General features: G+C 53.2%; 1 protein-coding gene across 1 annotated transcript in view; it reads right to left on the reverse strand.

The window, feature by feature from the left end:
* LOC122214822 overlaps window positions 1-13024 on the reverse strand; it is an 87783-nt gene extending 74759 nt beyond the window's left edge. Inside the window, exons 1-2 of the mRNA XM_042930065.1 lie at window positions 12278-13024; window positions 11182-11345 (exon numbers count right to left, since the gene is read on the reverse strand). Coding sequence (XP_042785999.1) covers window positions 11182-11345; window positions 12278-12311 — 198 coding nt within the window. The 5' untranslated portion in view covers window positions 12312-13024. The remainder of the gene's footprint in view (window positions 1-11181; window positions 11346-12277) is intronic.
* Window positions 13025-13281: the final 257 nt, after the last annotated feature.

Here is a 13281-nt window from a genome sequence, read left to right on the forward strand (position 1 = left end):
AGACAAGATAAATACAATGAAAACTACACATAGATATATTACAATCGTATTCCTGAAATTCCAATATAAAGAGAAAATCTTGGAAGCAGCCAGAGGGGGGAAAAAAACATATTATATAGAGAGATAATCATATGGATGACGGCTGACTTCTCATGAGAAACAATGAGTGTCATAAGAGGATGGAACGTACATCTTTACAATGTTGGAAGAAAAAAGACCCATCAACCCACAATTCTTTATCAAAAAAATTATCCTTCAAAAAGGAAGGCAAAATAAAGACATTTCAAATAGACAAAGGTTGAGAAAACTCATCCCCAATAAACTTGTACGATAAGAACTGCTAGGGGCGCCTGGGTGGCTCAGTCTGTTAAGCTTCTGACTCTTGATTTCAGCTCAGGTCATGATCTCATGGTTGGTGGGATCGAGCCCTGCATCAGGCTCTGCACGGACAGCATGGACCCTACTTGGGATTCTCTCTCTTTTCCCCTCCCCCCTCTTTCTCTCTCAAATAAATAAACATAAAAAAAAAATAAATAAATAAAAAAACCTGAACTGCTAAAGGGAGTTTTTCATGTTGAAAGGAAATGACACCAAATGGTAATAATTCAAACCTACAGGAAAAAATGCAGATCACCAAAAACGGTATATGTCCCAAACTATCCTGCCGGAATGATCTCATGAAAGATGTGAAAGACTAGCCAGATGAGTGAGGGCTGTGTGTGCGAGCCTGTCCACCAAAGAAGCGATAGAGGGTTAGCCTTCTCTAACATCTGCCTCCCAGCTGCGAAAGCCAGGGCGTGTCAAGAAGAGGGCGGGGGGAACTCCATGAAGGGCGTCCTCTCTCCCTTCACTTTCTGATCCTGCAGACAAGCAGAGGTTGTGTGATCCAGGCCATGCTGAAGACCCGTGTGGTGTGTCCACAGCCCCTGAGCAGTAGGGGTGAGCTGGCTTAGGAAGTTTCATGGCCTCCTGCTGCCTCTGTGCCTATAAGCGGGTAGAAAGTCTCCCAAGATCAAGGCAAGGCGTTGTGAATAGGGACCCTGTAACAGGGAAAAACTCAGCATGTCTGGCTCTATGTTGCTTCTATCTCCCTTGCTGCTGTGACCTATAGGCTAGAAGCTTCTGCTTAGCCTTACACATAGGCATGTCAATCACTGAATGAATTTTGCCTACAGCTAAGATTTATAAAACCACTCTTTACTCAAAACCTACCTCACCTGAGGAGATAAGGATGTCACCACAGGGCTTATCATCATAATTCCTTTAATACTGAGAAATGGGGGTGCCTGGGTGGCTCAGTCGGTTGAGAATCCAACTCTTGATTTTGGCTCAGGTCATGAGCCCATGGTCATGGGATTGAGCCCCACATAAGGTTTCATGCTGATCAAGGAGGCTGCTTAAGATTCATTCCCTCTCTCTCTCTCTCCTCGTCCTCCTCCTCCTCTGCTCCTCTCCCCCGCTCATGTTCTCTCTCTCTTGCTAATAAAAAAATAAAAGGCTGAGAAATGATCATAACTCGAAGGGGATTGAAACCATGCCCCATAGGGTTAATGAGGTTGAAATTAGAAAAAAGTTTAAAGCTTGTTTTTCAGAGAACTGTTACCCCGAATTGGCTATTGTGTCTTTTCAGACCCCACTAACTAATCCAGCAGCTACCTCTGCAGAAACCTGACTCAAGGTCAACTGATTTGGTTCCAGCCTGGGAACAAACAAGGCCCTGCCTTCCTCGCCGGAGATAACAAGCCCAAGACCCCATCCAGTTAACACCAGCTCTGACAGCATGCCCATAGACCCTTCTCCCTGTCCTGAGATAACCTGTTGACATCAGGGGTTGGATTTCACCTCGTCTGGATGTTAAGTCCCCACCCCAAAGTGAACGCGGTATGCACGGGACGTGTGTGTTTGCTCGATATGCATACTCCAGCTTTCCTCATGAACAGTCACAAACTTCCCTGCTGTTTTCACTAATACGTAATCATGTAATCTCAACCCCTCTGATGATAGAACCTTGTTCCCTCCTCCTTCAGGGAGGCAGATTTGAGCCTCACCCTCTCATCTCCTGGTTTGGCTGCCTCTGGAATGAACCTTCGCCCAACGAACCCTTCCTTGTGGCACATGCTGTGTCTCAGTGAATGACTTAGCTGTACGAACTTGGGTTCAGTTACAACCCGTGAAAGGCAAACCGTTAGCTCTAAGGAAAAAGGCCCAAAGAGCACAAGAGACTGGAGTTAGAGTTCGGAATCTTCTAGACTCTCTGAGATGGTTCTTCTGCTTCTCCCTAGATGCAAAACTAAGTCGAGAGGGAGGGACTCATGAGGGAAATGGGTGGCCTCGGCCGTGTCCACTTTGCCGTGCTGTTGTGAGCATGTAATGTGCAACTGCTCAGCGGAAGTGTCTGAAGCTCTTTAAAACACAAAGCATTATGGGGGCACCTGGGCGGTTCAGCCGGTTGAGCCCCTGATTCCTGGTTGCGGCTCAGGTCATGATCTCACAGTTCATAGGTTCGAGCCCCATGTCGGGCTCTGAGCTGACAGCGTGGATCCTGCCTGGGATTCTCTCTCTCTCCCTCTCTCTGTCCCTCCCCACCCACCCACCCCAAAATAAATAAATAAACTTTTTTTAAAAAAGCATGATATGAAGAAAGTCCCTTCCCTTACACACACCCCACTATTCTCAGGGTGTAAAAATCCAAGGCTTAAAACATAGGATTGGTGAGGATGTTGAGAAATTGGATGACTCAAGCTTTGCTGGTGGGATTGTAATATGGCGGGGCTACTGCGGCCGACAGTACGGCTGTCCCTCAAATCGGTCAACGTAGAATTAGCATAGGATCCAGCAACTCGACTTCTGGATAGAGACGCAGAAGAATGGAAAGCGGGGACTCCAACATGTGTTTGCACAGCCAGGTTCACAACAGCAGCACTCACAGCAACAGAAGGTGGAAACGACCAAGCGCCCATCGACAAGGAGCGGATAAACCGGGTGTGGTCTACACGTGCAGTGGGGCACTAGGCAGCCTTAAAAAAGGAAGGGAACCGAGACACAGGCTTCCACACGGATGAGCCCTGAAGACGCGCTAAGCGAAACAGTGGACAAACAGTGCAGGATTCCACTTATTCGAGGCCCGCGGTCGAATTCACAGAGGCCGAAAGCAGAATTGAGGCTCCCAGAGGCTGGGGGAGGGGTAGGCGGGGATTGGTTATTTCATGGGGACAGAGTGGCAGTTTGAGATGATGACAAGGTTCTGGAGACAAACGGCGGTGATGGTTGCCTAACAGCGCGAACGTACCCTTAAGGTGGCTAAAATGGCTACGTGTGTTCATGTTATGGATGTTTCACCATGATTAAAAAAGTAATAACCTTTATTAAAAAAAAAAGGCGGGGGGAGCCACATAGGAGCCCTCAAGACACAATGACTTCTTTTTTAAGTGAAATTTCCGTGGGGCGTGGACTCCAGTGTCCCAGACCTCAGGGATAGGTGCTTGTCATTCACAAGCCTGCAGGCACAGGGACAATGATGCCGAGGGTCCAGAGAGCAGCAGAGGTGGAGACAGCCACACGCAGTCGTTTGCTCGGCCTAGAGGTGCTCCCCCACTGGTGTTTTCTCCCAACGTGCCCCTTCCCTCCCCCATCACGTCGCCGGGACCAGGCGTGTGTAATATCATACTTATTAATGCAGCGGCTTATTGGGTGGACTCATCGATTCCTCATGACCCCGTGAGATAGGAACCACCATTGCCTTTGCTGTACAGGGGAGGAAACTGAGGCACAGAAACGTTCAGTCCCTTGCCAGAGTGTTCACCAGCGTTTGGGGACAGACACAGGAAGCAGAAATAGGCCAGCTGGCCCTAGAGCCATACTCTGAGTCATAACGCCTGTCGCCAGGAGTAAAGGGATTTCCTAACGCAGGTGAGTATTTTATCGTTGATTTGTCTGGGGTTTTGTGAAGTCGGGCCTCGTGGGAGAAGCCAGCCACCTCAAGGGTGCTGATGCGGACGGCCGCTCCCTTGTAGCGAACGCTGTGTCCCGGGTGCCGTCGCCGTGAAGCCTGACAATCCTGCCAGGAGGGCAGATAATGCGCCTATTTCACAGACCAGGACAGCGGGGCTCAGAGTCTTTGACCAACTTGTCTGCGTCGACTCCTGAGATGGGACCAAAATCCAGGTGTGGCTGACCTAGAATCCCTACCCCTAAACCCAGCAATCCTCAAAGGGGCCTATCGGGGCTCCCAGGGGACTCTTGGCCTCATCTAAAGACATCTTCGCTTCTCTGGACTCAGCGAAGCAGCTGAACGCCCCAGTGGGCAGGACACACACCGCCCCCCACCCCCACGAGGAAGCATCCAGCTCAGAACGTCAACAGTGCTGAGGTTGAGAATCCTGTTTCAACCCTCAGCGGTACTGGGTTCTCAGTTTTAAGTTCCTAAAAATCTCCCCAACGTCTTAAAATACACGCCGTGGCACGTCAGGCGTGGCTATCTCCGGGTGGTGAGTTGTATTTTCTTCTTTTGGCAAAACTGCGTCTTCTCAATTATCTTTGGTGAATATGCATGAGTCTTGTAAGTAAGTCTCCGCTTTTTAAAGAAGCTTTAAGTCGGAGAACCCTTCTGGGTTGCCATTTCGTTACCTGATGCTGAGTTTCAGGAAGGCGGGTCAGGGTCAAGGTCTGGCTCTGCCAGTTAGTGGAAGCCACCCTGGGACTTCGCCTCTCTGGACCTCTCTGTGGCCTCATCGGCGACAAGGAGACCAGACCTTTGGCACCTGTGCCTCAGTCACCTGTGGTGCCCGGCCAGGCGCCAGGGACTGTGGGGCTGAGCGTCTCACACACGTTAGCTCTGTTCACCTCCCCCAAAGCCCACAGGGTTGGACCCTGGAGCTAAGGAAGGAGCAGTAGCCTCTGCCCAAACTCACGCTCGTGGTAGGCGGTAAACCTGAGGCTAGAACCCAGGATGTTTGCCTCCCAAAGGCCTTTCGTCTGCACAGCCCACTGCTCCTCTTCACGCCAGCGAAGGACTCAGCAATGGCATCTCTGCTTTCCTGCCCGTGGGGGTGCTTTGCACAGGCTGCCCCTGAAAGACAGGGGAAGAATCCCGCGTATGGCTGGCGCCCTCGAGCTCCTTGAGCATAAAGGGCTGTGTGGCACCCATCTCGCTCTACACTTCCAGGCCCAAGGGATCTGGGCTGACTCAGGGAGCTGCCTTCCTTAACCCTCGCAGGCAGGGGCGAAAGGCCAAGTTTGGGGTGGGGGGGGGGGGGGGACCAGCGTTCTGCAGAAGCGGGGTGAGGAGGGCTAGCTGACCGGAAGAGGAAAGAAGCCAATCGCGAGGCTCGGAGGAAACTGCATGGAGCTCGTTGGTCTTGCTTCCCCCTCCAACGCAGAGGGAAGCCGCGGGCTGGTGAGATCTTATTTAGGAGGCTAGCAGGAGGCAGTGCAGGAAAGGCTGTTATGTGTTTCCACAGAACATTCCAGAACCTTTAACCCATCTTGTGAAGACGGGACCCTGCCCGCAGCAGGCGGAGGGCCGAGCTCAGGTGAGCACTGAGGCACGTGTTCCATCACCCAGAGGCTGTCGGCTCCAGGCCGTGACCCCACGGAGGTCGGGGTGCCCGAGTTAGCAGGTGTTTTAGTACAAGCATGTTTGATGCAATATTTGGAACATACTTATACTTAAGAAATTATCTGGGGCGCCTGGGTGGCTCAGTGGGTTAAGTGTCTGACTTCAGCTCAGGTCACGATCTCACAGTTCATGAGTTCAAGCCCTGCATCAGGCTCTGTGCCATCAGCATGCAGCCTGCTTTGTCTGGATCCTCTGTCTCCCTCTCTCTGTCCCTCCCCCTCCTCTCTCTCTCACATGTGAGTGCACACACACTCTCTCTCTCAAAAATAAACATTTGAAAAAAAGAACTTGTTTATTTGAAGTTCAAATTTAACTGGGCATCCCTTATCTTACACGGCAGCCCCACACGGGACAAACAGGGCTGAAGGCCTCAGTGTTGGCCCTTCTCGTGACAATTCTATCCAGACTGGGTCACAGTGGCCCTTTTCGTACTGGCACTGGGACCTGAACCCTCAGCCTTGGCATCTTTTTAAAGACACGTTGTCTTACCCCCCTTTCCTGCATAATATCCTTCCCTGGCTCCCCCATTAGCCAAGGCTAACGGCTCAACTCCTTGGCCAAGTCTGTTCCATGCCCTGCTGTGCCCCCAGGGCCGAGACACAGAGCAGGGCAGTGAACACTGGCCAAATGAACAGATGCGCCATCGTCTACAGGAGGATGGCCCCAGCTACCTCCAGCCCCACTGCTCACCCCTCCCTCCCTCCCTCGCTCCCTGGAACCACACCCAGCTTCTTTCACTCGCCACCGTCACCCGCCTCCCACCCCAGCTCATCCTTCAGTCTCAGCTTTCCTGACTTCCACCCCGGGTTCCAGAGTAAAAAGAACACCGTCCCATTCTGAGCACGCGGGCGATGTCGCACTGCTCTAAGCGCTCCGGGGTGGCTAAACCTCCGGACATCAGGGTGAGGTGCACAGCTCCAAGTGTGGACCACCTTTTCATTCTCAGCGAGGGGGCAGCCACAATTCCCGGCCACGCGGTCTGGCTCCCAGCCCACACCTGCACCAGCTCCCCTCCTAACCTCCTGCATACGGGACTTTCCGCCCTGGGCTCTGATTGCCTGTTCGCTAGTCTGCCCCCTGCGCTTCATGAGGGGAGGGACGGCGTCTTGTTCCCTGCAGAACCCCCCCCAGCACCTGTCACGGACCAGGTCTGGTAGTAAGAATATCAATCAACATTTATTGAGCGCTATGTTCCAGGCACTTTTTTTAAATTTTATTATTTTTGAAAGAGAGAGAGAGCATGTGAGCAGGGAAGGGGAGACAGAGGGAGACAGAGAATCCCAAGTAGGCTCTGTGCCAGCACAGACACGGGGCTCGAACCCACACACGGTGAGATCATGACCTGAGCCAAAACTAAGTCAGACACTTAACCAGTTGAGCCACCCAGGCATCCCCCAGATACTTTCTAAATGTTTTATGTGCTTCATTCAATTTCCATGACAATCTCAGAAATTGTAAGCACTATTGTTAGCCCCCGCCTTTACAGATGAAGAAGCTAAGGCACAGAGAGGTTAGGATAGTAGCCCAAGTCCCACAGCCAGTCATGGATCTGGCAGCCAAACTTGCTGATGTGGTTGAGTGAATAAAGGAGCTTTTCTGGAGACTTAACAAGATCCCGGGAACCAGCTGGTGAAATACAGGGGGGTTACTGCAGATGTGAGGACACAGGCACAGAGGCGCCCCACACCAAATCGCCTCTGGACAGAACAGGCTCTCATCTCTAGAGGCCAGGACCGACTGCATTCACACCCTTAAAAGATTCTGAGACCCTGAATACTTATCTAATACTTTATCCTGTTTGATATTAATAAATAGCAAACCAGAGTAACAGTAGCTGGTTTTGAGAACACACGGTCTGCCCGCTGAGTGCCGACTGCCCCACACGCCCTCTGCCACCGAACTTGTGGCTATGACCCTCAGTTTATCAAGGAGGTTCAAAGCAGCAAAGTGGCTCTCCTAAGGCCGTGTGGCTCCTTGGTGACAGAGCCGGGATCTGAGAGCCAGCCTTGAAACGAGGGTTTCCATCAATGAACAGGTGGTGTTGTGGGGCACCGGGGGCTCAGTCAGTTAAGCTTCTGACTCTTGATTTGGGTTCAGGTCACAATCTCACGGTTCGTGGGTTCGAGCCCCACGTTGGACTCCGTGCTGATGGTGTGGAGCCTGCTTGGGATTCTCTCTCTCCCTTTCTCTCTGCCCCTCCTGGGCTCATGCTCTTGCTCCCTCTCTCAAAATAAAATAAAAATAAAACTTTAAAAATAAGCAGTGTGACAAACTGCAACACTAAAGTTCTGTACAAGACATGCCTCAGGGAGGGAGGGTTGCCCCTCTTTCGCTGCAGAGCAAACGTCCCTGGGGAGAGGCCACGACAGCTTCCCTCTCTGTCCCCAGAGGCAGCCACGGATCATCGGGAAGCTGCGGTTTTTACCAGAAGGATCTCTAACAAAACTGACTTCAATTTACTCCACACTTCCCACGATGAGGGCCCAAGCCAACCGAAATAAAAGTTCATTCGTTGCTTTTCTTTCATTAACTGGTGGCCAGTGAACACCTGTGCTGGGTGCTGGGCACCTAGGAGTTATCAGGGTCAAGTCACAGATCAGGCTGGTGCAGGGACAAAGTCGAGAAGACGGGAAAATAAATGGCTGGGCAATGAGGCACCAGTGACATCCACGCAGGGAGGTACGGGGGCCACAGAAGGTGCCCCAGCCCACCTGGAGGGGACAGAAAATAAAACCCGAGATGAAGCATGGAGAATAAGTAGGACTTGGCCACGAGGAGACGGGTGGGAAGAAGGAGGGTCAGAGGGACAGCATGTGCAAAGGCCAGGCGGTAGGCATGAGGGACGCCTGCTCTGATGCCTAAATTCCCTCATCCCCACAGAGCATGGACGGTACAGTGGGGAGTGGGGAAAGCCTGGGCAGGCAGGTGCACACTTGACGCTGAGGACAAAGGGAAGCCATGAAAGGCAGGTGCAAAGACACACTGACTGCTCCCTGCTGACCCAGGGCTTCCTGGCCTTTCCCAGCCCCCCACAGATGGGGAGGGGGGGCTTGTGATTCCTTCTAAATGTGGCCAACGGACTGTGAGCGGAAGGGGGACGTGTCCCTTTCAGGCTCAAGCACCTAAAACACAGTGCGTGGGCCTGCAGGTCTCCTCCCTGCCATGGGGACCCTGGAGCCACAGGCACCTAAAAGACAGAGCAGTCGGGGGTCTGAGTCGCCATTCCACAGGGAGCTTCCCCGAGAGGCGCCAGATCCACAGCCGACCTTGTGGGAGTGAACAGTAAACTCTGGGCTCAGCCACTGAGGTTCTGAAGTTTGTTTCTAGAAGCACAGGCACGGCAGAGTGAGTCTAGCCTGACTAAACCAGAATACGACATCCTTGCTGACTCACAGTCAGAGAGAAGCTTTGGTTAGACAAGCCTCATAGGTATCAAAAGTCGGATCAGAAATACTTAGGTTTGGGGGCACCTGGGTGGCTCAGCTGGTTAAGCCTCGGACTCTTGGTTTCAACTCAGGTCATGATCTCGCCATTGTGAGTTCGAGCACAGAGCCCGCTTGGGATTCTCTTCCTCTCTCTCTGCCCCTCCCTCACTTGTGCTTTATCTCTCTCAAAAATAAATAAACTGAAAAAAAAAAACTCTTCAAGTGTCAATTTCCATCATTTAACATAATTTTTTTTTAAAGACAAAAAAATACGGGGCGCCTGGGTGGCTCAATCGGTTGAGTGTCCGAATTCAGCTCAGGTCATGATCTCGCAGTTCATGGGTTCGAGCCCCATGTCGGGCTCCATGCTGACAGCCGGGAGCCTGGAGGCTGCTTCAGATTCTATGACTCCCTCTCTCTCTCTGCCCCTTCCCTGCTCATACTCTGTCTCTGTCTCTCTCAAAAATAAACAAACTTTTTTTTTAAAGACAAAAAAAAAAAATTTAGGTTTGCAGTAAGCACCTGCAAATGGGTTTGTGCCCACTGGGATTTGATCCTGGTCTCTGCCCCACAGGCTGAAATCTCTCTCTTGTGCATCGTGGTCACATGGTGACTAAGTAAGCAGTGGCATCAGGAGAAGACGGGGGGTGGGGGGGTCCAAGGCCGCCTCGACTCAGCCCCTCAGAAACCGACGGGAGGGCCATCAGGGCTCGTGTTCTCACTGCCCCACCACGGTGGACCGCCACCCTCCCACCAGCGCCTTTCTCCTCGGCCTCCCGCACTCGGGTCTGGGATGTGCTCCCTCCCGGCCACCGGATGAGCAGGTCTCTCAGAGGCTGCTAGAAAAGCGTGTCTTCTCAGATCAAAAGGCACAGGCTGGGGCCAACCGGTGGCCAACTCTTGTTTTCAGCTTGGGTCCTGACCTCAAGGTTCTGTCCCGACAGTGTGGAGCCTGCTTGGGATTCTCTCTCTTTCTCTCCCTGCCCCTCTCCACTCTCTTCCTCTCTCTCTCTCTCTCTCTCTCTCTCTGTCAAAATAAACTTAAAAAAAAAAAAAAAAAGACACAGTCTTGCAAAGACAGCCCCTCGCCACGACGCTGCTCCCTCCCTAAAAGGCATCTGGGGGAAGGTCGGGGTCCCCGTGACTCTCTTAGAGCACAAGGTATCCTTATGCTTTGGTCTCGAAATTTCTTACTAGAGGAGCAAATATTCTAATCTTTGTAGCTGCTGCAAACAGGGTTTTTGCGACTGGTAGCCTAACACCCCCGAACAAACAGGCTCGTCTCCTTCACAAATGTGATCGATCAATAGCATCACGGGTTCACTCAGCCCCAGGAGGACGGGGACCAATGAAAGCTCAAAAAAAAAAAAAAAAGCGCCAGCTGTCTCTGCAGGCTGTTTGGCCTGGCCACCTCGGGTATGTCTGGAACCTGAGAGACAGAGCAGCTGGAACTCAGGTTTCTGCATCTCCTCAGTGTGGGACCCCGGGCACCACTCCTGCAGGTCACGGGCATTCAAGGTCTGTGTTAAAAACTGCACAGCCGCATCCCCGTATCTGCAGCTGATCTGATGCCAGCTGCCCCGCTTTCTCACATCTCCCTCCCCGAGCTCAGTGCGCAGCCCCACAGCCATCTGCAGAGGGAGCTTTGTGGGCAGGTGTAATCCTTACGGATGCTTTGTGTGTCTGCAAGGGGCAGCCGTACCCGCATGGGCTGCTCTGGCCTCCCACAAACGCGCCCCTGCTCCCCGTGCACTCGGTCCTCGGCCCCGCTCCTCTCCGCCTCAACAGACAGAACTCTGAGCCCAGCAGAAGACACCCTAGGATTCTCAGTTTCTCCTTATTTGGTCTCATCTCACTGACTAATCCTAAATTCACAGATGGGAAGAGCGGAAGGGACGTTAGGAGGCAGGGGGCCCAGAGTATTCATTTTACAGATGGGAAGACTGAGGCCCAGAGGGAAGGTGAAGCTGGCTCATGCTATGACTTAAGAGACAAAGCCAGAACTAAAACCCAGGTCCCCGTGGTATAGAAAAATCTCCTAAACATAAAGCATGCCTTATGCTTGTGGTCAAGCGCACATAAGGTAGAAACCCTACTCAAACTGGGTTGATTATTTAAAGGTGTCATGGCCTCCCATACCTGAGAAGTCCAGAGACATGTCCAGCTGGGTCCTGTAGGTGAAGAAATCTCTCTGGATTCTCCATCTCCTGGCCCTGCTGCTTCCACGCTGCTGGTGGACGGGGTCTCCCCGCGAGCTGGCAGGACAGCCCTCAGCATCTCCAGGCCGTCGCATCCATCCACCTCTACAAGCCCAGAGGGAAGAAAGTGTCCACCCAAGGCCCAGGGCCGACCCACCTCTGAACACCTCTAACTGTGGCCCTCCCCCGCCCAACCACCTGAACAGGAGTGAGGGGGGCCCTCCAAGGGCACCTGGTGCTGTGGTCAGAGGAGGGGTCGGGGGTTCACAAAGCATCAGATGCCCGCCACTGTAAGGACCATGCGTTATAGTCCCTTTGTGTCGCCCACAGACCCTAGAGCCAACGTCTGCCACGTATGAATAAACAAGATGAGTGAACGGATGGTGTTTCATAAACATTCACCGACCTGCTGATCATCAGCACTGTGCACTCGCGCTACAAAGCCCCAGGGACCCCCTGATCTCACCCCACATCCCCTACCCCCACCCCAGGTGCCCTGCAGGACACTGGACAAGCCCATGAGTCGCAAGGCAGGAAGCTGCCTATTTCAATCACTCCAATGAATCGAGAAAGCCCCCTGCCCAGGGCTGGCCCCAAGCTTCTCCCCCAAGCACTCCCCACCGCGACAGGATCCCCGACTGTAGCAGCACAAACACTACTGCAGAGTAAAGAACACAGGTTTCCGAATCCCACAGACCCAGGTTCAAACCCCAGCTCTGCCCCTTAGTAGCTGAGCGTCCTCCTGCACGGTGGGACCCCTCCGTGTCCTTATCCATAGGGTAGGCGTACTCATAGGGGCACCTGGGTGGCCCAGTCAGTTAAGCATCTGACTTCAGCACAGATCAGGATCTCGCGGTTCGTGGGTTCGAGCCCCGCGTCGGGCTCTGTGCTGACAGCTCAGCCTGCTTCAGGTTCTGTGTCTGTCTGTCTGTCTTTCTCTCTCTCTGCCCCTCCCCCACTCACATGCACACAAGTGCGCTCTCTCTCAAAAAATAAACAAACATTAAAAAAAAAGTAGGCATGATCATAGAACCTACCTTGGGGAGTAAGGTGAGGGTGAGGTGACTGCATGGGAAGTCCCCGGTGGCTGGGACACTTCGTGGGTGGCCACTGTTAGCTATTCTGGGTCCCAGGGGACCACTCTTAACCCAACGCCATCCGACGGATTCGTCAGATAAGCGCTGCAGAAAGCAGACGCTTCTGGGCGCCCCCTTGACAATGAGGAGTGGGGAAGGGGTCCGGAGTAGGGGGAAAGCAAACCCACGGGGCCACCACCGTTTCCAAAGGACTTCTGCAAACATTAACTCGCTTAATCCTCCCAGTAATGCTGGCGTGCGCTGCTACCGCTCCCTTTACGCAGACGAGGAAAGCCGAGGCTCAGAAAGTCAAAGCCCTCTATTTTGCACGTCTACCGCACCCACGCAGTTAGATGACCCCGAGATCAGTCCTCTAGCCACAGTCTATCCTATAGGACCTGCTCCCACTCACGGAGCCGCTCGCCTCTCCCGGAGAGAAACCCTCCGACGCGGCCCAGGCAGAGGTTCACGAAGCAGATGGCAACACGCCGCGCTCCTCACAGCCCTCTTCTCCCCCAGGAAGAAAGTCTACCACTTCCTGCTGTGACCTGGGACAAGCAACTAAGACACCCCGAGCGTCCCCGCCTTCCCTGTGGGGTTGGGGTGACACTGGTGCCTTCCTCATTGGCGGCTGGGCGCTGAGGCAGGGAGAGAGGTCGCCCCCCCTGCGCACCCCATCGCTTCCGAGGGGAGCGCGTCCCCGAGCCAGCGCAGCTGCGAGCCATCTAGCCCTCCCCCTCCTTCAGAGGCGGCACGTGACCCAAGTCCATCCAATCACGGTGCCCCAAGCGCCCGCCTCGGTGCCTGGATGGGCACATGACCCAAAGGGGCCAATCCGGTCCCTTGCAGGAACTTGAGGAAAAGACCTCTCCTGCCGCAGGAGTGGCTAAAAAAGGGCCCGCTGGAGGCCACGCCCCCCACGTGCAGCTGGGGGCGGAGTCAGAGCCAACTGAACAAAGACGACT

The sequence above is a fragment of the Panthera leo genome, chromosome A3, assembly GCF_018350215.1.
Source record: "Panthera leo isolate Ple1 chromosome A3, P.leo_Ple1_pat1.1, whole genome shotgun sequence".
Lineage (NCBI taxonomy): Eukaryota > Metazoa > Chordata > Mammalia > Carnivora > Felidae > Panthera > Panthera leo.